The following is a 26405-nucleotide window of genomic DNA, read 5'->3' as shown; positions in this document are numbered from 1 at the left end:
AATAATGACTACAAAAAATGTGACAGTCTCATGAGTTTTGCGTTAGATCACTGGATTATTTCAGGCCAGACATCTGCTACATGGGATAATAATCTACATATTCATCACTGAAATGGATCAATATTTAAAAATGTTTAAGAAGTATTAATGTGGAACAATGTCATCATACAATGTACTTCGTGGCTCTTTCCTGTATTTTTACCACCTATTTACAAAATTTTCAAACTTATTTCTCATTTTGATAAGTGTTGGCCTCACAAAACCAGGCTTGATTTCCTCTTCAGCTGCAAATGTAATTTTAAAGAGAACTCCAATGAGATTACTTGCTGAACATGTTAAACATTCACAGCTTTGCCATATGCTGTTATAGAAATTGCATTGATTTATAGCAATTTGGGTGCCACTAGATAGCACTGATTCACCTGATACTGAATCTAACTGTATTGGGAAGCAATGTCTTAAATGTTTCATCTCCTTTTAGACCTCTATTGAACTAAGAGCCATACACTGTGTTTCTGTACTTTTGGAGAGAACAGACTTTTATTTATTAAAGATATTGTCCTGCATTTGGTGACTTCTAAAAAAAATTAAGGGACAGCAGATCCAAATTTACACCATAATAGCCTGGTGGTCAAGGATATAGATTCTTGTAACCAGGCAGATTTAGGTTTTAACCATTTAATTGCTTTAACCATTAAGCGATTAATCACTTAATTGCTCTATAACCTGGTTTTCTTCAGTGGTTAAAATAAAAAAAAAGAGGCTTGCTGTGAGGATTAAATGAAATCAGGCACATAAAGCATAAGACACATAAAAAAAGAGCAATTTCATGTAGTTTGTTCTAATATGTGCTCAATAATGAGTAGTTATTATTATTAGCTATTGTTGTCTAACCCTTGTTCTTCTGCTTAAGTCAGTGGCACTCTAAGTGGCGGAGAAATGCTTGAGTATATGGGACCTGATGAGAATGTTGGAAGACAATTTAGTGAACTTAAAATTTGCCATATATGATAACATGATCGCTGCTATAATCAATAATACCAATATAAAGAGCAAAGGTATAAAAAGGCACAAAGTCACAGGCCGCCCTCTTCGCAGTAAGGGCATAAATGACACGGCATATTGTGTTAAGTTTCGTTTGAGATGGGGGAAGTAAAGAGCTCATTTTAATCATGCCAGGGAGGGCTTATGTAAATGAATACTGTCTTTACATCCACTGAGCATTCTGTCCAATCACATTCAGAGGAGGGAAGATGCACCTTAAAAATAATTACACTTGGCTGAAATAAGTGAATATATACAGTGTAATGAATATGCATACATATTGAACTTTGTAAGAATATAAAAGAGCTGAAACTTTAGCTTTATTTTCTAAATTGACTTGTAGTGCACTATGGATGGATCCTCTCTAGCTCAGTGTTCTCGTGAGAGGGAGAGGGCAGCTTTGCCCTCCAGGGGATGCCTAGCAACATCCAGAGACACTTTTGGATGCCACAACTTGGGATGGGGAATGCGACTGGTATCCAGTGCGTAGATTCTTAGGGACGCTGCTTAACATCCTACAATGCCTAGGACAACCTCTGCAATGAAGAATTACCTGGCATACATGTCACTAATGCTGGGGTTAAGAAGTTCAGCTCTAGGCTGACAACTGTTAAAGGTCAAATGAGTTTCAAGTCACCCATAACCCACATGGGTCTTGTATAGCTTCTAGGGAATGGTTTGTAATTTAGGTCAAATCTTCCCAGTCTCTTATATGGTCCCCTACTAGTGAATCACAGACAGAAGTAGTAATATGGAGCTCTTATCCTCATGAAATGATCTTCTATAAACGTTGATCCTAGGAAATACTATAGGCTATTTCACCTACTGAGGATTTTAGCGCAGAGAGAGGAATAGTCAGACTTACACAATGAGGAGGGTGGCCATCCACACTGAGCCACTGACCAATGGAGAGGCCAAGGGGTTCTTGGCTCAGGATTTCTTATTGTTGTTTAGTCACTAAATCGTGTCCATCTCTTTGCGACACCATGGACTGTAGCCAACCAGGCTCCTCTACCCATGGGATTTCCCAGGCAAGAATATTGGAGTAGGCTATCATTTCCTTCTCCAGGGGATCTTCCCAACCCAGGGACTGAACCCACGTCTCCTGCATTAGCAGGCAGATTCTTTTCCACTGAGCCATCTGGGAAGCCCACCAGGGTTTCCTAAGTAGCATCAACTCCCATAGACAAACATATTAAGCAACAATGAAAGTGAAAGGAAGGAAAGCAAAAATCGCTCAGTCCTGTCCTACTCTTTGCAACCCCATGGACTGTATAGTCCATGGAATTCTCTAGGTCAGAATACTGGAGGGGGTAGCCCTTCCCTTCTCCAGGGGATCTTCCCAATCCAGGGATTGAACCCAGGTCTTCCGTACTGCAGGCACATTCTTTACCAGCTGAGCCACAATGGCATACACTTACAGATTAGTTCTCAGATAAAAAGTTATAAACACAATCCCTGAATTTTTATTTTCTACTTCTATAATACTGAAGATCTATCTCTTACATCAAGACATTTCTTTCATAAGTACCCTTATGCAAATGCCACAGGGCCTGCTTAGAAAGCTATAGTCATAACCATGGGTGACACCCAAAGTCTGCAAATGTATATAAAGGACATTACTTTGAAGCTTTGGATTCTGAGCTTGGTGTCATCCCGGCACTGCTGAAGAGAATCTCTGTGAACTCGGTATTTCGAATATCTCCCGTCAATTCTGTCAGATAAACTGCGGGAACCCTGCAAAAACAAGAAAGGGTCTAAATTGGTAGATGAAAGAGAAACCAGAGCTTGAAATTAAGCTGAGAAAGTTTTGATACCTAGATAATAAACTATTAGAGGCATTTAGAGAGATATACAGACAAATCATAGGCTCCCTTCACTGCCCCTTAGAATTGCACTTAGCAAAAAAAAAAATTATCTTTCTTTAACACACTACCTTCTATTATTTCATGTAGATTTTTAAACGTAAGGATAGCTCATCTTGGGACTTCCTTGGTGGTGCAGTGGTTAAGACTTTGTGTTCCAATGCAGGGGGTATGGGTTCGATCCCTGACTGGGGAACTCAGATCCCAAATGCTTCAGGGCCAAAAGACCAACACCATAAAACAGAAGCAACCTTGTAACAAATTCAATAAAGACTTTAAAAATGGTCCACATCAAAAATATCTTAAAGGAAGAAAAAAAGGAATAGCTCACTAGCCCTCAAAAGCATGAAAAGATTCAGGTAATAAATTAAGACAGAAAAAATTACCAGGGCCTGCCTGCCTTTCTATTTTTCCTTCTTTCTGAGGAGAGAGGATAGAACACAGCAAGCAGTCACTGCAGCCTGTTACTTAGCCTTTTTTTTTTTTTTTTTTGCTGCACTGCAGGGCATATCAGATTTTAGCTCCGCAACCAGGGATCTAAACTGGGCAACCCCTGCATTGGAAACCTGGAATCTTAACCACTGTACTGCCAGCGAAGTCCCCTATGTAGACCCTTCTAGTATGAATTAGGGAGAAATGAAACAGAATTAGGGCAACTGATTTTCGTATATAAGAAAAATCATCTATGGAATTTAGCTCCCCAAATAACTTTTTGAATGTTCAGACCAGAAGGGGTATTAGAATTCCAAAGTTATCATTTTTATTTTAAAAAAAAGAGTTACATCCCAGGTAAGTTAAGAATGACCTATCCATGGCTAGGCAATTTGTGGCAGAGTGACCTTGGAACCCAAAGCTGTTCCCTCTCCTCCATATCAAATATGTAATGTTTAAATGTAGGATTGTGGTGCTGAACCATTCCTTTCAAAATAAGGATTAAAAATTTAAAAATGAAGTGGGACAGGGAGGGAGGGACAGAGAGAAACAGAGAGAGACAGAGACTATGACACCTTTAAATAAGAATAAAGTCAAGATCATCTAAGTAAGATGACATCTGTATTCACATTTAGTTGTCAGAGACTACAGTGTTGTCCAAAAACATGTGAAATGCATTTTCACATATATGCTAGTGATGCCAGTGTGAGTAGGAACAACAGAGATAATATTGTTCAAGTCTCTCATTTTATGGATGAGGAAATAAGCTCTAAGATATTAAGTGATTTGTCTGGGCAGGGGCATGAACCAGAACTTAGGTTTTTAAACTTGTTAACCGCAAACTGAATTTTAGAAAGTTTTAAGGACTTGAAAAATATAATCTACATCTAATAATCTAAAAGCTTTATATATTTTTATTTAAGGCAATGTTTTCATTAATTGATTACATGACCTCTTTTTATCATATAGATGGCTTTAGAATATATGGGACTGGGTTTCAGGCTAGAGGCAGTAGGCAAAATAGATGGGCTTTCCTATAAATATGTAGAATTATATCATAGTTTTATATAATCTACACACTCCAAGCTTCAGTTTGAGTAGTAAAAGGAGGGAAAATAATGCCAACCTATAATGTGTCTCTGAGGATGTGAAGAAATATAAAATGCTTAGCTTTTGCTTGCCATATATAGTGCGTAATACTTGCTAACGAATATCTTTACATTTTAAAGGTAGATGTTTCCATTTGAATGACTAAAAGTACAATTCTAAATTTTGAAAAACATTCTGTCTCTAAAAATTTCACCATCTTTCTATGTGTGCATACACATAAGCTAAATTTGTAGATAATTAATAGCCCATATGATGAAAAACAATACAGAAATTTGGCAATAGTAGAGAACAACTTTTACATTGTACTTGTGAACATTCTGTTTAATGTAGACCACTGAGGAAAAATGAGCTGTTACCGGAGGTTAAATTTTACATTTTTATACTGGTATAAGACAGGCATCCTCATGCGAAGAGTTGATTCATTGGAAAAGACTCTGATGCTGGGAGGGATTGGGGGCAGGAGGAGAAGGGGACGACAGAGGATGAGATGGCTGGATGGCATCAGGGACTTGATGGACGTGAGTCTGAGTGAACTCCGGGAGTTAGTGATGGACAGGGAGGCCTGGTGTGCTGCGATTCATGGGGTCGCAAAGAGTCGGACACGACTGAGCGACTGAACTGAACTGAACTGAAGACAGGCATCCGTTTCTCGGGTGACAAATGCCGCTGTTTCTAATACTTTCTCTCTTGCCTGCCCTTCATTCACTGTGGTAACTTCTATTATCTAAAGAGAAAAGAGTGGAAAGGACATGGGTGTAACATATTGTCTCCTTTCTGCATTGGGTCACATAAGGGTGTACATTTTTCGTAATTATTTGATAGAGACTGAGATTTAGACTACAAATATAAAATCGAATCATGAGAAAGAATTGAAGCTTTAATAAAGCACACTAGAAATGCCTGGTTTTATTCTATACGTGATAGTCTAGATTCCCACGGGTGGCAGCTCCTTAGATCCCACTCAAAAATGCTCAGTTACTCAACTAGCAAAATACACAGTGGAATTTTAAAATAGTGTAGACCTTGAAAGCTGAATCGCATTAATACCTCCAAGAATCAATATGGCATGATCTGCCTTATATTTTTTACTTACTATATTCTCAAGTATGTTAGAGTTAAGCAGAACCTAAATATAAGTTATATTTTAAAGGCAATGTGAAATGAACGGTTAATGCTTTTCAAAAAGAGACTCTCACCTCTGTTTGTTCATACAGGGTCAAAAAAATTACAGATCATGAAAACTGTCCACTACACATGCATCCCTAAGGGGACATGTGAAAATGCTATCTGGGCTGGACCTTGTTTGGCATGACTGGGCGGCAGGGTTATTTGCTTTGCCTCTCTCCTCTATGAGCAACTTAAAAAAAAAAAGATTGTAGTAGGTAAACCCACATACGTAATTAACTGACTTCATAAGGAAATCCTTTGTGGTTAGAGTTCTATCAATAAATAGCATTAGATACAAAATCTAAAATTCTATGTGGATTTGAATCATTATATTGTCGTATAGGGATAACCTGTGTACTACTATAGCTCTAAGACAAACAGTACTCTGGAAATTAAATGATTTAATAAAAGAAGGTAATTCACAAATGAAAATTGCTCATCAAAAAGTTCTACATTACCAATGTAATGTATTTTAATTCTTAGATTTTTCTAAATTATAATGAAAGCTTTAGGGAGCCAAATGAGCTTCTGGTAATAGGGTAAAAGTCTCTATTTTCCTTTATTGTGCTAACATATAAATTCCATTATTTTCAAGCCTGGCTTCACAAATGTCAATCAACTCGGATAAGATTGAGAGCTAAGAGTCTCCAAGCTCTTTGGTTTTCCTCCCTCCCTACAATTTTCTTTGCACATCAGGAAGATGTCACTTGTTTTCACTCAGATAGAAATACTGAAAGAGACAAGCCAACTCTTTCTCACTCGGAAGCCTTTGAAATCTTCTAGTAGGCTCAGTTTCTCAGGCACAGACTCCAGATGGTCCAAAGCCACTCGGGTACTCTAGAAAAGAAAACAAGGCAAGCAAACATTATAAAAAATTGATCAATACTCTCAGAATCCAACTACTAAAAATTGTCTGTACCACTGGCATAAGCAGTTCAAGCTGTAGATTGAGACAGTCAACTAAGAAGAAATAGTATTTCTAAGATAAATGTATGTTTTCAAATCAGAAAATAAAAGTTTCAAAGAAGTATATGAGATACATCTGCAAACTGCCTCAGATACAAAGCTCTTCCTAGATAACTGCTTTCAACTGATACGCTATGAAAGTTTCTATAGAGAATTTCATATTAATTTACCAACCTGCTTCAGTGCACATCAGAAATAAATCACAAGGTAATAATGAGAAACAGATAAATTTGCATTTACTTATCTACAGAGCCCATTAGAAATCCTTACATGTTGCCACTGTAAAGAAGAAAAGAGCTCTCAACAATTATTTGAGTTAAAAAGAAAAAGCGCAGTTCTCAAAAGACTTGGAAGAAATATCTGAAATTAAAGATTTCGCCACAGGGACAAAAGGTCCTGTTGATTACAAACCAATAACTTCTACAGTCTTCGATTAGCTAGTCACTGATTTATACATACCAATATAACCGCTAAGAGGGAATGACCTGAAAATTATTTCAAAGCCAATACTGAATTAAGAGGTTAAATGTAGAATAACCTTGAGACCAGTGACTGTACCATACACACCTCTGTATTCTAACTCCTGTCACAGGGCAGGCACATAGATAGCTTTTACATTCAAAACAAACTGTAAATATTCAATGAAATTAAAAACAACCCCCGTGGCTGTGGCATGGGAAGAAAGGGGTCTGCAAGGACCTGCACGTAAGATTGCACAGAGCTGTTGAGAAGTTAGTGACCACCCAACGTTCCAAGTGTTCCTCCATGTCTCCCACATGAACAGATCTGCACAACAGATTATGAATGAAAGTGACGAGTGTCCCTTCTGGACCGAGAAGGTTGAGTCTGTGTGTTCCCTCTTCCATCTGAGATCCTGCCATAAGGACCCTGGAGACCACATGTTCCAGAGGGCAGAACTACAAGACAGAGGAGAGCCACCCACTGCATTGGAACGTAATGGGCATGAAAAAGCAAACCGCACAGTGTTAAGCTGTAAGATTTCATGGTTTGTTAGTTACCAATGCATACCACATAATTTGTTGCAAAAATACCTGAGCTTATATAATCAAACTGTAGGCTAATCAGGTGGTCAGATGGCTTTTTTTTTTTTTTTAACTGGGAGGAGGCTCCATATTATATGTACAAGAGGGTTTTTTCTCAGGGGGAGTTCAATTTCTTTTGGGAACTAGACAGGGTTAGGAACTGGTGTTCTCATCATCTGATAGACCCACTTTTATTTCCTGTTCGGATCCCTGTCTCACACTGCTGCTGCTTTCTGCCTTCACCTCTAATTCAGCGCTTCTCCAGAGTATACCCTTATGGCTCCCTGAAAGGTGTGCAGAGAGGTACGGATGGAGACAGTTAGGAGGCTCTAACTCTTCCTTGAAGACACTTCCAATGTCCTTATTTCCACTCTTTCCTTCTGCAATAAAAAAGTGACACCAGCTCAAAAACCTTTCTGAAATTCTACAGGCTGAATAAAATCTGCCTTCCAAAGCTCTCCCCTTGACAGGCATGTTAAGAGTCATTTTACCCTCTTTATTGTTATGAGTCATTTTGCCCTATCTTCTTTGGAGTTATAGATGTCTTCTACTTATCAATGTGTAATCCTCTGCTTCTATTTCTTCATATTTGCATTTTTCTAATGTGATTTTTGAGAGAAGAGTGGAAACATCCTTACTTCGCTTTTTCGAAATTGCGAAGTTGTAAATGCTGTTTCGTCACTTTCTTAACTTTTCAAGTTCTACTTAAACTTCCTTTCCAAGTTCCACTTAAAGGACTTAAGTATTTTGTTCCTTCCCCTTAACTTGTACTAGTGTTAGTCTTTTTGTAGCATGTGCTCAACTTAAACCGCCATGCATTTTAAATGGCTTCATTTAATGTTTTCATATGTAGGACGGATTCATCACAACAACATGTTTCTTAGACTCACAGACAACAGACAACAGTCTTCTTGTTGCCAGGGGAGGGAGCAGGAAGGGATGGCCTGTAAGTCTGAAGTTAGTAGATGCGGACGATTACACCTGAAATTCATAAACAACAAGGTCCTATTGGACAGCACGGAGAACTCTATTCAATATCCCGAGATAAATCATAATGGAAAAAATATAAAAAAGACTGTACATACATTTATAGCTGGATCACAGTATGTTGTACATAAGAAATTAACACAGCATTGCTAATGAACTTTATTTCACTAAAAAAAAAAAAAAACGGCATGTTTCTTAGCATAGTCCTTCACGCGTAGCTTTAGGAGAACTAGTAGTTTTACCCACCACATATGCTACATTCATTTAAATAGTAAAATTATAGCTTTCCTCAAGAATTATATTGGCCCTTGAATAGTAAAATACAAATCAATGCCATGGTGATTTTAAAGCAGAATTTTATGCTTTGGATAAACTCTTCTTCATAAACAATAGCTTTAGTACAACTTGCTGTTTAAAAACTTTCATTTTTTCATCTCATAATTTTTCTCACTCAAAAGTGATGCTCTAAACTTGGGTTAAATATTAATATGTTAAACTCATTGTGATCTTAAAATAAGCAAATAATCTTTTCCCTACTGTAAAACCAGTAGGTTATGTAAGTATTTTGGCTTAGAATTTTCAATCAACCAAGTGATGCATGGAAAAGGTTTTTTTTTGTTGCATGTTTACATGTACTAGTTTATTTTGACTATTTGATTATGTTTGGGGGTACTTATTCAAATGGTGACTTTTTTTGAGTAAACCTTCAATCTTAAAAAAATTGCTTGGCTCCTTCTTACGTACAGTTATTTTTCTACTTCCATCCCCAACTTCCTGTGTCTCAGTTAATATCTTCATATTTTCTCTTCATCTTTTTCAGTTGTGATTATTTTATATTCCATTTTTGGGTTGTTTTGCAATATCTCATTCAATATCAGAAATATTTTCTGGTACACACGTCTTTCTCTTTATCCTTATATTCTAGTCAATCGATTAACACCAAATGTATTATCTAGGTAACACAGAAAAATTCATAAGACGTAGACAGCACACTTTCTGTTCTGCAGGAACTTTTAATTTACTGGAAGGAGAATACGCATATGCAAAAGATGTAAGAACAAAGAAAAAAATTAACTGCATTTATTTTAAGGAAATTACACGTACAGATGCTGAGATTTTTAAGTCATCTGCAACAGTAAGATATGAAGTAATGAAGATAATGAGACCAGGCCTGCAGGCATCTCAGGTCTCATAATTTTACGACTGAGTGGTATTGGGGAGCACATTTATTCTTTGTCCTTCTCTCTCTCTATGCATGTAAGTGCGCTTAAACCTACCACTTTCAAATACAGACTTAAGAGTATGCACATTCACATTCGAACTCTATTTTTTGTTTTCTTTTTTAACGTGAGGCTGGCTGGGATTCTGTGATTAGGGTCTTGTCACATTACATGGCATTTCAAGTTCACCTTCCCCCAAAAGTTTACTGTGCTAGAGAGACAAGAAGTAATAGCAGATGGGAAGTCTAACCAGGGTTTGTTGGATTTTAGAGATACTATGAGGGCCTACAGCCTGCTAGCTCTTAGGGCAAAACACCTCACGGAGAGTCAGGGAAGCTTTTTATTTTTTAAGTTGGTTAATTATTTCTGTCTTACATAGTTGAATGCTTTAAAGGGCACAGATTAAGTCTTCTCTGGTAGGATTAAAGGAACAACTTCTCAAGTTTTAATGATGGCACTAGCAAATGACAGGTCCTTAACCTGTCTTTAATTTCCTGAAACCAATTTCCCAGAAAAACTAAATCAGACAATCACAGAGGGGTTTGAAGATTATTTCTCTTTTGAAAATGTTACAAGATACTAAATTTCGTATCAAATTTGAAAACAAACAGAAATTCAGAACTAAGACTCCATTTCGTAAAGATCAATACAACACAAGGAATATAGTATGTGGTTTATCTCAGAGGCTTAAGAAGTTGGACTTCCACTGGCCTAGGAAGCAAATGATCAATTATACCTACTTCTATGTAGTAGGACAATTAAAAACTGAACTATACAAATGTAATTCAGTTTCACAATACAATTCTTAATCCTCATACCACCATATAATGTAGATACTGTTTTCCCCACTTTGCAGATGAAGCAACTGAGGAGCAAAGTGTAAGTAACCCTACAGTCACTCCATAGTGGCAAAATTGTAGTCTATTTTCCTGGTAAATCACCAATTGAAAAGGAGAGCAGCCCGAAGCTGTAACAGTATGTGCTTTAAGTAAATTCCTAATCCTGTGCTAGCCATCAACTCTTAGCAGCTAGAATTCTGAAGATATGTCCTCGGAGAACTTGAACCAGGGAAGAATTTCATTTTGTCAGTTCTGAAGCGTCTGTGCTTAAGACCATGCATCCAATACACACTCACACACAAAGGGTCGGGACATTTTTTTCTGTTGATTAAAGGATGTCAGGTATGAGATTGAGTTTTATGATACTAACATTTCCTTTTTTGTAACATCTAACACTAGTATAACACACAAACTACCCACAAGAGATGTTTTTATAAATGTTGGCCGCCTGAAGACAACGGCAGAGTTACCATGTTCTAACCAACCTACTGAATCCTGGCCTCTACATTAAAAACCTAGAAGCAAAAGTCTGCTGTTTCATTTATTTTCTCTAGACTAAGGGTAAGATCCAGTGGTAGAAACAACAGTGAAATTCAGAAATCCTGTCTGTTAAGTCTTCCGGCTTTTGCACCTACAGGCTTGTTTAGATATCTGTTGGAAAGGGCCATGAATCAGCTGGCAATTGTACTATTCCAAAACCTTCAACACACACCAAACTGCTATGGAGCTGAACGGTTTGTACTGGTGCACAGAATATTTTTCTTTAGACATCCCTCTGCTTCAGACTTCAGGGAAATTGGATAATACAGCGTGACAACATAAGTAGCAGTTATTAGAAACTAGAAAGGAGCTTCACTGCAATTCTTAAGATTCCTGTCTCCCGTAGACAAAGCTTACAAAACAGATTTAATAGGTATATTTTAGCAAATATACTTTTCTTCGTAAAACTCCATGTGTCTATTTTCTTATTAACATATAACAACCACCATTTTCTTATAGGGCTATTGAAATCACATGTTTTGAGGTTCAGATGATAAAGGATATAGTCTCTATATTTTTACTTTAAAAATGTGTGTGCACTTCTGGCACTATACAGATATTAAGTAAAAGAGGTTATGAAGCAGTTTATTGGGGGTCAAAACTGCAATGAAGTTTCATTTGGAAAGAGATCCACTGCAAAACTTTTCTTGACAAATGGCTGGAAGTGGTAAAAGGACCTGCGTAAACAGGTTGGAAGGACAGGAAGGCTGAGATCATAAAGAGAAGAGACTGTCTGCCTTTTTCACTTGCAGGACTCAACCCAGCACAGCTGTATCTGCTTCACAGGGTCCTCTTTTCACCCAAACTGTAGGACACTTGTTGGAACCAAGCGAAAAAGTAGCAGAAAACAGGCTGGTAAAGTCATTTTGTAGATATATGTCCTTCAAAGAGCCCCAATGCTCAAAGTTGTGTGGATACTTTGGAATATTAGAGGAGTCCTTTATTTCTAGATTGTGTACTTTTGATACCAAGTGGGACCCTGTGGACTCCTGAGCAAAAGAGCCTCTGAGTTGCCCCCATTTCTTAATTATAGAAGATGGGCTTTATTCAGCCTCCATGAGGCTTCCCTTGTAGCTGAGTCAGTAAAGAATCTGGCTGCAATGCAGGAATCCGCTTGTGATGCAGGAGACCGGGGTTCAATTCCTGGGTCTGGAAGATCCCTTGGAGAAGCAAAGAGCAAACCCATTCTGGTACTCTTCCCTGGAAAATCCCATGAACACAGGAGCCTGGCGGGCTACAGTCCATGAGGTCGCAAGAGTCGGGCGTGACTTAGCAGCTTAAACTACCAAACTACTATAACCTTCTCAGTGTTCTAAGGAGCAGGTTCAAACAGTGGCTAATTAGGGAAGGAAGGGGATGCTAAGACACGGAAGTCAAACAAAACAAAACAAAACAATAGGGCAGCCTTGGGTAAAGTCCAGTTTCCCTCACAAGGGATACATAACAGTGGAGCTGTTTTGCAGATACTGAACTCCCCACAAGGCAGTCTGCTGCCCAGACCACTGGGAACCAGAAGGTTGATGATGCTGACTCCCACCTACCTCACCACCAACCAATGAGAAGAATGTCCACGAGCTGACCATGTCCTCTTGAACCATTACTGTAAAACTTTTCACTATACCTCCAGGTTGGGACACACAGCTTCGAGGGCATTAGCCCGCTGTGGCTTTTCTGGGCCGGGTAAAGCAATAAAGCTCTTCTTTTCTACTTCAGCCAAAACTGTGTGTCTAAGATTTAATTTGGTGCCTGGGTACAGAGGCCAGATTCGGCTTCACTTTAACAGAGATTTCAAAATTAGACACCCACTTAGAAATGTTTACATGTGTCTTGGGATTAGAGGGTACACAGGCTCGGTAAAACAAAACATCAGCTTAATGTGGCAATTTAACATCAGTTACTATATTGGATTTAAAACCCAGAACTTTTGTCAGTAACAAATTCTATTTGTCTTCATGTAGTAGCATTCTAATCAAATGTGGTAGAAGATTTCCTTTAAAAGCACAAATTTATGAAATAGGAGAATAGGTAGCATATCTTTACTGGAAAATCTGAAAAGAAGATGGTCTAGGTGTTTTCCAAATCTCATCCACAGTAATTTTTTTCAGTGAAGACCAATAAAAAACTGTCATTCTAGATTATTGATTTCTAGATATAACCAAATTATGAGTTACAGTCAACACATGATCTTATTGTTATCTTAATTTGGGGATTTTTTTTTTTTTCCAATAAGAGAACATCAAGAATGAGTCGAAGGAGAAAGGAAGTCAGAAGGAATAAACATCTCTCTTTTGCTCCAGATCCCCTCTTTAAATATTTTTTCCTGCCACTCCTGATACAAAAGAACAACAAGATACAAAGAATAAAGGGGACCAGTTTAGTGTTCTCTGTAGGCTAGGTGATGAAGCAGGCTCTTACAACCAGTCTATAAGGAGGAGGGTCTTGCAGTCCACATTTTCATTTATGAAGTCACTTCATTTCTTAAAATGAAAACTAAATGTACTCAACAAAGGAAAGAAATTTGAGAAGGTTTGCCCCCAAAATGTGATTGCATGTTAATAATGGGCAAATAGTGTAAGCAAGGGTTTCCTGAAAGAGACTGAGTTTAGCAATTTCTACTTGAGGTGGTAGGTTAAGAAACTGTGCTTATGGATGTACTGGTCCCAGTCATGTGTTTGGAGAACAGTGATGAGGTGGAAGGGATGCTGAATCAGAAGTCAGTCTGCCTTATTTGTGGAGCGGCATAGTTCCAATAATATTACCTGTATTTTGTGGTCTGAGGAGTATCACTTTCCCCTGCCCTTCTTTTTCAGTTGATTTTCTGTTTTTTTGCCACGCCATGCACCTTGTGGATCTTAGTTCCCCCACCAGGGATCGAATCCACACCCTCAGCAGTGAAAGCTCGGAGCCCTAACCATTAGACCACCAGAGAATTCCTGCCCTGCCCTTCTAACCTTCAATCTTTTATTTGCAAAACAGGCATACACAATGATGATCTCTATTATTCCACACTCAGAGGGTAACTGTGACTATTAAGGAAGCGTGACTGTGAAAGTGCATTGAAAACTCAGTTCAGTTCAGTTCAGTTCAGTCGCTCAGTTGTGTCCGACTCTTCGCAACCATATGAATCGCAGCACGCCAGGCCTCCCTGTCCATCACCAACTCCCAGAGTTTACCCAAACTCATGTCCATCGAGTCGGTGATGCCATCCAGCCATCTCATCCTCGGTCGTCCCCTTCTCCCCCTGCCCCCAATCCCTCCCAGCATCAGGATCTTTTCCAATGAGTCAAGTCTTTGCATGAGGTGGCCGAAGTATTGGAGTTTCAGCTTCACTGTCAGTCCTTCCAATGAACACCCAGTCCTTCCAGTGAACACCCAGGACTGATTTAGGATGGACTGGTTGGATCTCCTTGTAGTCCAAGGCACTCTTAAGAGTCTTCTCCAGTACCACAGTTCAAAAGCATCAATTCTTCAGCACTCAGCTTGCTTCACAGTCCAACTCTCACAGCCATACATGACTACTGGAAAGACCAAGGCCTTGACTAGATGGACCTTTGTTGGCAAAGTAATGTCTCTGCTTTTGAATATGGTATCTAGGTTGGTCATAACTTTCCTTCCAAGGAGTGTCTTTTAGTTTCATGGCAGCAATCACCATTTGCAGTGATTTTGGAGCTCCCCCCAAAATAAAGTCTGACATGGTTTCCACTGTTTCCCCATCTATTTCCCATGAAGTGATGGGACCAGATGCCATGATCTTTGTTTTCTGAATGTTGAGATTTAAGCCAACTTTTTCACTCTCCTCTTTCACTTTCATCAAGAGGCTCGTTAGTTCTTCTTCACTTTCCGCCATAAGGGTGGTGTCATGTGCATATCTGAGGTTATTGATATTTCTCCCATCAATCTTGATTCTAGCTTGTGCTTCTTCCAGCCCAGCGTTTCTCATGATGTACTCTGCATATAAGCTAAATAAGCAGGGTGACAATATACAGCCTTGACGTACTCCTTTTCCTATTTGGAACCAGTCTGTTGTTCCATTTCCAGTTCTAACTCTTGTTTCCTGACTTGCATATAGGTTTCTCAAGAGGCATGTCAGGTGGTCTGGTATTCCCATCTCTTTCAGAATTTTCCAGTTTATTGTGATCCACACAGTCAAAGGCTTTGGCATAGTCAATAAAGCAGAAATAGATGTTTTTCTGGAACTCTCTTGCTTTTTGATGATCCAGCAGATGTTGGCAATTTGATCTCTGGTTCCTCTGCCTTTTCTAAAACCAGCTTGAACATCTGGAAGTTCACAGTTCACATATTGCTGAAGCCTGGTTTGGAGAATTTTGAGCATTACTTTACTAGCATGTGAGATGAGTGCAATTGTGAGGTAGTTTGAGTATTCTTTGGCATTGCCTTTCTTTGGGACTGGAATGAAAACTGACCGTTTCCAGTCCTGTGGCCACTGCTCAGTTTTCCAATTTTGCTGGAAAATAAGAGTCTGAAATGCAGTACTTGGATGCAATCTCAAAAACGACAGAAGGATCTCTGTTCGTTTCCAAGGCAAACCATTCAATATCATCGTAATCCAACCCTATGCCCCAACCAGTAACGCTGAAGAAGCTGAAGTTGAACGGTTTTATGAAGACCTACAAGACCTTGTAGAACTAACACCTAAAAAACATGTCCTTTTCATTATAGAGGACTGCAATGCAAAAGTAGGAAGTCAAGAAACACCTGGAGTAACAGCAAGTTTGGCCTTGGAGTACAGAATGAAACAGGGCAAAGGCTAATAGAGTTTTGCCAAGAGAACACACTGGTCATAGCAAACACCCAACAACACAAGAGAAGACTCTACACATGGACATCACCAGATGGTCAACACCAAAATCAGACTGATTATATTCTTTGCAGCCAAAGATAGAGAAGCTCTATACAGTCAACAAAAACAAGACTGGGAGCTGACTGTGGCTCAGCTCATGAACTCCTTATCGCCAAACTCAGACTTAAATTGAAGAAAATAGGGAAAACCACTAGACCATTCAAGTATGACCTAAATCAAATCCCTTAGGATTATACAGTGGAAGTGAGAAATAGATTTACAGGACTAGATCTGATAGACAGAGTGCCTGATGAACTATGGACAGAGGTTCCTGACATTGCACAGGAGACAGGGATCAAGACCATCCCCATGGAAAAGAAACGCAAAAAAGCAAAATGGCTGTCTGAGGAGGCCTTACAAATAGCTGTGGAAAGAAGAGAAGTGAAAAGCAAAGAAGAAAAGGAAAGATATAAGCATCTGAATGCAGAGTTCCAAAGAATAGCAAGGAGAGATAAGAAAGCCTTCCTCAGTGATCAATGTAAAGAAATAGAGGAAAAGAACAGAATGGGAAAGACTAGAGATCTCTTCAAGAAAATTAGAGATAACAAGGGAAAACTGTCAAGGACTTTCTAAATAGCAAGTATTAAAACAACAACAACAAAAAAGTGATTCTGTTAAGTACTGTCAGCTGCAGCATTCTCAAATGGAGAAAAGGAGGTCAGGTCAGTGACAATCTAATATTACAGCTAATAAAAATCAGTCAACAGAGTACAAAGCAGAAACAAGGCAAACTAAATTAATTAAAACTACGTCCAATATTTAGAAAGATACTTACTGTTCTACAGACATCATCCAAAACACAAAAGTAATGGAAGTGTAATGGTACGTAAGTGACATTTGTACATGCTGTGCCCTCGGGGCGGGGGCGGGGGGGATGTTCCCTCCAGTCTCCTTATCTGGTTAATACTTTTCCCCCCAACAATATGAGCATTTTCAAGCATATAGGAAATCTGAAAGAAATTTACAGGGATCACCCAAATACCAATCACCTAGATTCTATTAACACTGTGTTATATTTGCCTTATTACATATTAATCCATCTATCCTTCCTAACATCTATCCATTAACCCAATTTGTTTTTTGTACACATTACGAAGTAAATTGTGCACATTATTACCCTTTACTCTAAAGCCTTCAGCATGCATATTGTTAACTCCACTTGAATACGTTTAATGTAAATTTATGTTATTGAGTAATGAAGGGTATAAATCTTAAGTGAACAGGTTAACTGTGATTATCTCTCATCCCTTGCTCAGGGAAGGTGCCCATGCCTTCACTGATTCCATCAAACAAGCTCTCTGGTACATCATGAATGTTTCCTTTGCAGCACTCCTGAGTACTAACATTATACCTGTTTGTGTGGTTAGCTGACCAAGGTTTGCATGGACACTGGGCAGTCAGCATCACAGGTCGGGGATGCCTTGTCATTGCTCCCCACCGTTCCCCAGTAACTCACCCAGTGTTTCCACAGAAAAGTATTCAGAAGGCATTTGTATTTGAAGGGATGAATGCCTCTTATGCAATGAAGGGGAGGGTTATAACCTTTATTCTAGCTGCAATTACTAAAGGCTAGTCTATAGTGGACCCTGTTCTACAGGTGAGCTGAGTGAGAGCCTAAGACGAGGCCAAAGAAGCCTGTGGCAAGAACTTAGAGTCTACGAGGCCACAGTGAAGTCTTTCCTTTTAATTCTGAATGAGACAGAAGGTCTTCTGAGGGTTTTGAGCAGAGGGGTGTGTGTATTAGCTACTCAGTCATGTCTGACTCTTTGTGACCCCATGGACTGTAGCCCTCCAGGCTCTTCTGTCTGTGAGATTCTCCAGGAAAGAATGCTGGAGTGGGCTGTCATTTCCTTCTCCGAGCAGAGGGGTAACATGCTCCAAACGGAACCTCTGGTGCTGTTTGCAGATTGTGGGCTCCTCAGCCCCGAGCAAGGGATGAACAAGTAGAGTCTGGGAGCATCGTGAGAAGGGGCTGAGGCACCTCACTCCCTGGCTCAGGGACCTGCTGGGCAGTGGAAACTCTCAGACCCCCTCAGGGGTGCAATGTGGGTAGAGGTGCCTGAGAAATTTACTAGAATACACTGAATCCCTAGAAGGCCATAACAAAGGCTCTTGATTTATCCCAAACACTCTTACATCTCAAAAACATGTACTCTGACCATAAACTTCTGAAAATGTCCTAAGTTCACAAAATGGTTTCTGTTGTAATGCTAGGTTATTTAGACGAATTAGATAATATTTTTATTTCCAGTAGCCTTCTAGTTGAGGACAGCCAGGCACAGTGGAAAAGATCACTGATAAGCAATGAGATAAAAGCTCTATCTCAGGTTTGCCACTATCGGTTGTATGAACCTGGGAAAACTGTTTAACCCGTGGGCCTCAGTTTTCAAGTCATGAAAATGGGAAAGTGGGATCTAACAATCTCAAGAACTTTTTTAGCTCTAGATTTAGTCTGCTATTGCTTTCCCTTCTTCCCATAGTAGGTGGGCAGCTTAAAAGGCTGGAAAGAGTGTGAAGAATAGTTTTATATAAAGAGAAAGTAAAATAAGGAGAAAACCATATAGGGATTACTGTTTCCCTAAGAATATCTGTGGGGTGGAAAAACCTTCATTCTTCTGTGGCAGAAAGCAAAGCTAAGGATTGCAGGAGGAAAACAGGAAGAAAGACATCTTTGTGTTCTTGTGTGTTTGCCCCATCAAATTATCACTCCAAATATTTGTCATTTTATATTTTTAGAACAGATACTACCAAAAGCAGGCAAAGAACTTGCTTTTTTTCTTTGTTCATTTTGTAACTGTCCTAACTAAAAAAAAAAAAAAAAAATTAAAACAGAAAAAAGACTTTACAGTTTTTCCCTTATCTGTATGTGAAGTCACTCAGTCGTATGCGACCCTCTGCGACCCCGTGGACTGTAGCTTACCAAGCTCCTGCGTCCGTGGGATTCTCCAGGCAAGAATACTGGAGTGGGTTGCCATTTCCTTCTCCATCTAGATGCTGTTAATTAGCTTCTGGTTCTATTACCATAAATGTTATTCCATATTTTTCTATCTGTCAAAGTTTCTGTGTGATCATGACTGCACATTGTAGACCAAAAATGTTACCTGCCTTTGTGGTAAATAACAAATGCAATCTGCCATCAGCCACTGCAACCAGCTCCAATGGAGTGCCCTGAGGGGAATTCAGGATGGAGAGAAACAGGATACTGGCCCTAGACAGCTAAGACACATGTCTAAGGAATAACTTCAATGAACCCACGCTCATGCCTCTTTCCATACCTAGAAAATCACTAAAATAATTAACTTGAGATGTCTGGGTTTTGTGTGTGTGTGTGTGTGTGTGTGTGTGTGTGTGTGTGTGTGTGTGTGTGTGTGTGTGTGATTAGTGGCAATCTTTTGATGTTTGACTACATTTCTTTTCTTTTTCAGCTAAAATTTCTATATGTCAATATCCTGGCTTCCTCAGAGCTGACAGGCCTATATTCTGATTATATAGTTCCCAGTTCAGTTCAGTCGCTCAGTTGTGTCTGACTCTTTGCGACCACATGAATAGCAGCATGCCAGGCCTCCCTATCCCTCACCAACTCCCGGAGTCCACCCAAACTCATGTCCGTCGAGACAGTGATGCCATCCAACCATCTTATCCTCTATCATCCCCTTCTCCTCCTGCCCTCAATCTTTCCCAGCATCAGGGTCTTTTCAAATGAGTCAGCTCTTTGCATCAGGTTGCCAAAATACTGGAGTTTCAGCCTCAACATCAGTCCTTCCAACGAACACCCAGGACTGACCTCCTTTAGGATAGACCGGTTGGATCTCCTTGCAGTCCAAACAGCTCTCAAGAGTCTTCTCTAACACCACAGTTCAAAAGCATCAATTCTTCGGTGCTCAGCTTTCTTCACAGTCCAACTCTCACATCCATACATGACCACGGGAAAAACCATAGTCTTTACTAGATGGACCTTTGTTGACAAAGTAATGTCTCTGTTTTTTAATAAGATCACCAAAGAAAACATATTTCTCAACTTTTGGGTTGTGCACTTTGTTTTTGCTTTTTCCAGTTGACAAAAGGAAGACCCATCTGTCTGGAATACTCTCTACACACTGCTGAAGTTAGGTCACGGATTCTCCTTCTGCAAGACTTGACTTGGCCACCTTCTCTAGCGTGGCAGTTGGAAGAATGGGCTCTCGAGCAGTCTGAGTTGAAACCCTGCTTTAATTTCTTACTGGCCACGGGTGCCTATGGAAGTTCCTGACCCATGTGCACTGGAACTGTTTCTTCATCTATCAACAGGTATAATAAGAACCCTCATAGTGCAGGACTATTTTAAGGGTCAAATATATTAACACAGGCGAAGTACTTAGAATGGGGAGAGGCACGAGCGGCAGCGGGGGCGGGAGGTCTGGAGAGGTAGGGTCCTGGGCAGAGAAGCCTCTTGTCTCCCGCAATTCTTGTTGGCAAGACTCTAGCTTCCAGGACCTTCCCTGCACACCCTTAATCCTGTCAGCTACTCCACCCTTGAAGTACTGTTATCAAAGTCCTCATCAGATGCTCCCAGGCAGAGACACATAGATTTGGGGGGCATGAACCTGCTATGCCACCTTTTGCCTGGCAAAACAATAAAGCTATCTTTTTCTACTTCACCTGAAACTCCATGTCTGAGATTTGATTTGGCACTGGCGCAGAGAGGCCGCCCTTTCAGCATCAATCAGCTCAGTTCAGTTCAGTCACTCAGTCGCGTCTGGCTCTTTGCAACTCCATGAACTGTAGCACACCAGGCTTCCCTGTTCATCACCAACTCCCGCAGTTTATCCAAACTCATGTCCATTGAGTCAGTGATGCCATCCAACCATCTCATCCTCTGTCATCCCCTTCTCCTCCCACCTTCAATCTTTCCCAGCATCAGGGTCTTTACAAATGAGTTGGCTCTTCGCATGTGGTGGCCAAAGTATTGGATATCAAGTATTGGCCAAAGTATCAGCATCAATGGTAAGCACTCAGGGAGCTCTCCGATGACCCAGATGGGTGGGGTGGGGGTGGATGTGCGGAAGGAAGGTCCAAGAGGGAAGGGCTATATGTATACAGACTGATTCACTTCAGGGGACAGTAGAGACTAATGCAACATTGTGAGGCAATTCTATTTCAATCAAAAAAAATACTAGTTATTGTTACAATGATAATACTAGTTATTATTCTGTGGACATCTCCTCTAACGTGTGGGTTAGGTGCTCATCCTCAGTGCTTCCTATGCACACACATGCCTTCTGTCACCTGTCCAATTCTTTCCTGAGTGTTTATTTGTCCTTTTCAGTAGACAGCAAATTTCTTAGAGGCTTATATTCTTCTCTTGAGAGTCCCTTGGACAGCAAGGAGATCAAACCAGTCAATCCTAAAGGAAATCATCCTGAATATTCATTGGAAGGACTGATGTTGAAGCTGAAACTCCAATACTTTGGCCACCTGATGTGAAGAACTGACTCATTGGAAAAGACCCTGATGCTGGGAATGATTGAAGGCAGGTGGAGAAGGTGACAACAGAGGATGAGATGGTTTGATGGCATCACTGACACAATGGACATGAGTTTAAGCAAGCTCTGAGAGATGGTGAAGAACAGGGAAGCCTGGAATACTGCAGTTCATGGGGTTGCAAAGAGTTGTACATGACTTAGCAACTGCACAACAACAAATATTCTTCCCTATATTTCCGGTGCTGAATATTTGCTATTGTACACAACAGATTTTAGTTTTATGAGGGGGGAGTGGACATCTCAGCACAAAGATTAATATAGACTCATTCATAACTTATAAATGGAAATATATTTATAGCACACATTATTTTTTTAAATACAACTTAAAATGTGAGTTTGTGAAGGACAGAGACTATTTTTACACAGACTCAAAATTTAAAAAAAAAATAAAAGAAGAAGAAAAATGATGTACAGTAAGGTTGAGTTAAATGGTCCAGACAGTTAAAGAGAAGAAGATGAGAATAAAATTTTCTGTGGACCTAGTAAGATCTTAATAAGGAAACGTAGGAGAATGCATTGGCACCCCACTCCAGTACTCTTGCCTGGAAAACCCCATGGATGGAGGAGCCTGGTAGGCTGCAGTCCACAGGGTCGCTAAGTCGGACATGACTGAGCAACTTCACTTTCACTTTTCACTTTCATGCACTGGAGAAGGAAATGGCAACCCACTCCAGTGTTCTTCCTGGAGAATCCCAGGGACGGGGGAGCCTGGTGGGCTGCCATCTATGGGGTCGCACAGAGTCAGACACGACTGAAGCAACTTAGCAGCAGCAGCAGCAGGATGTCAACAGCAACCTGTCTCCCCTGGATGAGCTGACAGGGCTTGTCTCAGGAGGCCATGATGACCCTGAATGCTGGCAGATTCTGAGAAAAGCTAATCATTTCCCTGACCGATACCAAGCCCTCAACACATGCTAAGGCAGGCAATCACAATTGCTTCTTCCATATTTAACACAGAGCAGAGGGTCTGGATAGGGAACACTGATAAGGGATGATAACTGTTCTGGCTGAGGTAGGGTCCAGGCTAATTTACTTAAAAGCTCCTTGGTGAGGTGAACATAATTAATCTTCTCTGTTCTCAAATTAAAGGGTTATTTTCTTTCAAAGAGATGTGTCCCCCACTCCCCCAACCTGGTGCTCTAAAAAAGAATGACAAAACAAATTAATCATTTTCCATTAGTCCCCACACAGCACTTGGGTGTTGAAAGCGCATGTGAACAGTTAATCCTCCTATATGGATGAGTTTCTGGTGACAGGCAGATCAGATCTAAATAGAAATCAGGCAAAGTGTTTTATTTTTATCATTGTGGCTTTGCGACTTAACTCAAAAGTAACTGAGATCAACTCTGCCTATACTTTTAAAAGTTTGCTTTCATAATTAATCCTTTCCTGAACACTTAGAAATGCTCTTTTGAATCTTGCACAAAGCACTCTCCCTGGGCCAACTGCTGCCAAAGCAGACAGAAGCAGAGCCTATCTAGAATATTTTAAAACTATCGAAAATTCAACAGAGCTCTCTCTTAAGGAGACCCAACTGCCAGGACACACTTAAAGTACCAATAATTCGAAGTGATAGCAATACATTTTGGCAGACAGCTCACCTAAACCAGTAACGTTAACGGTGAATTCTAAGTATGTTTGAGAAGCTCTGTGAAGGTATGGCCTGAATGGCTGAACAGAAGAAGGACAAGAGAGGAGGACAGTGTATGTGAACAAAAGCATACATTTTTAAACAAATTCTTCTAGTTTCTGAATTTTCAAACCTGAGCTGACTAAGATGGACCACGAAAGCCAGGGGACATAACAGGTGATAATATTATTTGATGAGAAAATTCATCTGACATTTGCCACAAACAATTGTTTTCCTGAAACTTCAATTGCTAGAAAGTTTTTTTTTTTTTCTTTCCTTTTTTCCCAATGAAAGCCATGCATTCATTCAACTGGACAACAATGAAGCTTTGTGGCCTGGTGGTTAGTATGAAAAGGAGTTGGTCCTGCCAAAACAATTTGAAATTTTGAACTTGGGCTCCTTCCTCTCACTTCTTTTTTAACAGACTCAACTAAAATGAACGAGTTCTGCAACCTTTACTAGACACATTAAAAAAAACAAGACAAAACAAAACAAAAAAAACAGCAAAAAAAAAAAAAAGCCAGGAAACAAAGTAGGCAAAACCACATGCCTTTGGACATTTAAAGTAAGTTGTAAAAACTTAGAAAACATGCAATAATCTGGAAATTAAGCAGGATTTCACAACATTTATTTATACAGGAATTTGAAAGAATATCTGGTCTTCTCTTTATCTAACAGTGTTTACTAAGTATTGGGCTGGCCAAAAAGTTTGTTTGGGTTTTTCCATAAGGTGTTATAGAAAACGCCGAATGGAGTTTTAACCACGTACAACTCGAACTGTAACAGACTTCACTACATCAGACTTCATTCTGCTAAAGATAACTAGATTTAGTTCAAGAATATTCTTTTGGTTCCTGAATGACAATAAATGAGAGCAATAGAGAGAAAATACTTATGATTTTTCATTAACTGCCTTTTTCCTTTAAATTGGAAAATTTTAAGCATAGGGATTATACCTTATTTACTATTCTTTACATCTACATAGTGCTACACAGTAAATATTTATTGAATTTGGTGTTGTAATTGCTTCTCACACATCCAGTAACTACATATACGCAATGATACTTTTAAAAGTTGCTAGTGTGAAAGATTAGATAATTTATATTTGACTTGGGAATGACTCCATATTCTGTCAAGTGTATATGGGTGTGTCAGGAGTTTTGGAACACACATTCCAGTGTTCTTGCCTGGAGAATCCCAGGGACAGGAGAGCCTGGTGGGCTGCCGTTTATGGGCTCGCATAGAGTCAGACACGACTGAAGTGACTTAGCAGCAGCAGCAGCATGAAAGATTAGATAATTTATATTTGATTTGGGAATGATTCCATATCCTGTCAAGTGTATATGGGTGTGTCAGGAGTTCTGGAACACACTCTTCTTATAATTATGAAGTTGTAACAGTAACATCAATTACATGAGATGGAACCCCTACTTTGGGAGAGAGGAGTCTTAGCCAATGGGCCACCAGGGAAGCCCCTGGAGGTCTGCTTAAAGAGGTAGGGTCTCTCCCTCTTAAACTCACAGGGGGCCACTGCTTTAAAGGAATGTTCTGGAGATGCAAACAAGGTGTCTATTGACAGTGAAACTGGGTGTATTAAATTTAAGGTAATATCGCTTGAAGTCAGCTGCAATTTGCACACTGTGGGAACCACAGGAGATTGACTTTTAACAAAGACAAACAAGCAAACAGAAAACAAAGAAACAGGAAGACGGGAATATAGAATGGCAGCTTGTTCCCAGATCCCGGAACACAGCAATGACCTTAACGTTTAGCTTATTAGTAATAATTAGTCACCACCAAGTACAATTCAGACCCCATGGATGAAGTTTTTTAAAAAATTTAGCTACTTGATAAATAATTTAGAGAACCAAACAGTAAAAAATGTTGTAGGAACTTCAGTAAGATGCTAAGCATGTTACACGTTCTCTTGATTCTGAAGGTATGAATGCAATGGACTGCTGCATAAATGCCATTCATGATCCTGAAAAATACCCATCTTGTAAATAGTGATTCCAAATTTCAAATATACTTCTAACGAGCTCTATTTTACCATTACTTCTGGTTTGCTCTCTTACACTTTCTTCTTCAAAACACAATACTTCTGAAAATATGATTTTCTAATTTTTAGAAAGTTGATAAAGCATTCTTTACTAGATAACTCTAGATTTTTTCATTTTTTAGATTTATAAGCATCAGTTAGAATGACCAATCCAACAATGATTTTCATTTCTATATTATCTTTTTCCTTCTCATCACATTTCTATACAACCTGCTTTCAGTATTTGCCCATTTATGAGCCATAGGAAGTAAATTATGTTGCACAAACATAACTAAAGATGAAATGTGTACTGTCACACATTCTTTCAGCAAATGTTCTTGTTACAAAATACTGCATGATGAAGTCCATTCTGTTGAATAACTAACTGGATTAAGAGTACCCTATTTCCTTTTTGTCCTTAGAAACTATACTGTTCATGCACTGATTCCTAAGTTTGCAAAACAAAATCATATAGCATATTATCATTTGAAGACTCACAATCTGACTTTTGTTTATACAGTCAATTTCACCATCCTCATTAGGATCTAGAATGTTGCTGTCTGTCCCTTTATATTAATCGTCTGATTCATCTAATAGCTGTGAAATGTCTTCCTCTGTCAGTTTCTTCATTTGCTCTTTTTGGAGGAAATAAGAAATTCTGAAAAGTGATAATAATCATAATGAAAAAGACTATAGAACTTCTTGAAAGATAATACAGTATTTTGATGGGAGGTACTTCTCTATGACATTGCTACAGATCTTACGATGGCTTTTGTCCCAGAATAGCTTTTCAAGAATGTTTGTATAGCAAACAGACTTGGAAAATGAGACAGTGTCTTCCTCTTAGGCAAAGGTTGGGTAGAATTTCTTTTTGTTCAGTCACTAATTCGTGTCCAACTCTTTGTGATCCCATGGACTGCAGCCTGCTAGGCTCCTCTGTCCATGGGATTCTCTAGGCAAGAATACTGGAGTCAGTTGCTACTTCCTTCTCTAAGAATTTCCTGTAGCTCCTTTTAGAAGACTGGGGTCACATAAGCTCAGGGTTCCTCAGCTATAACACAAGTTCACTGCATGAGCAAGCCCACTGGACCCGTCTGAGGGACTGGAGATGCAAAGGGACGTGACTCAAACATGCAGCTCA

At 39.5% G+C, this 26405-nt stretch overlaps 1 protein-coding gene across 1 annotated transcript in view; it reads right to left on the bottom strand.

Moving 5' to 3' along the window:
* The window catches only part of CEP128 (centrosomal protein 128), a 441766-nt gene that overhangs the window by 23021 nt on the left and 392340 nt on the right, over positions 1-26405 (bottom strand). Inside the window, exons 20-21 of the mRNA XM_068966164.1 lie at positions 6378-6455; positions 2668-2781 (exon numbers count right to left, since the gene is read on the bottom strand). Of these exons, the coding sequence (XP_068822265.1) occupies positions 2668-2781; positions 6378-6455 (192 nt within the window). The remainder of the gene's footprint in view (positions 1-2667; positions 2782-6377; positions 6456-26405) is intronic.

This window comes from Capricornis sumatraensis, chromosome 2, assembly GCF_032405125.1.
Source record: "Capricornis sumatraensis isolate serow.1 chromosome 2, serow.2, whole genome shotgun sequence".
Lineage (NCBI taxonomy): Eukaryota > Metazoa > Chordata > Mammalia > Artiodactyla > Bovidae > Capricornis > Capricornis sumatraensis.
This window is presented reverse-complemented; position numbering and strand designations above follow the sequence as displayed.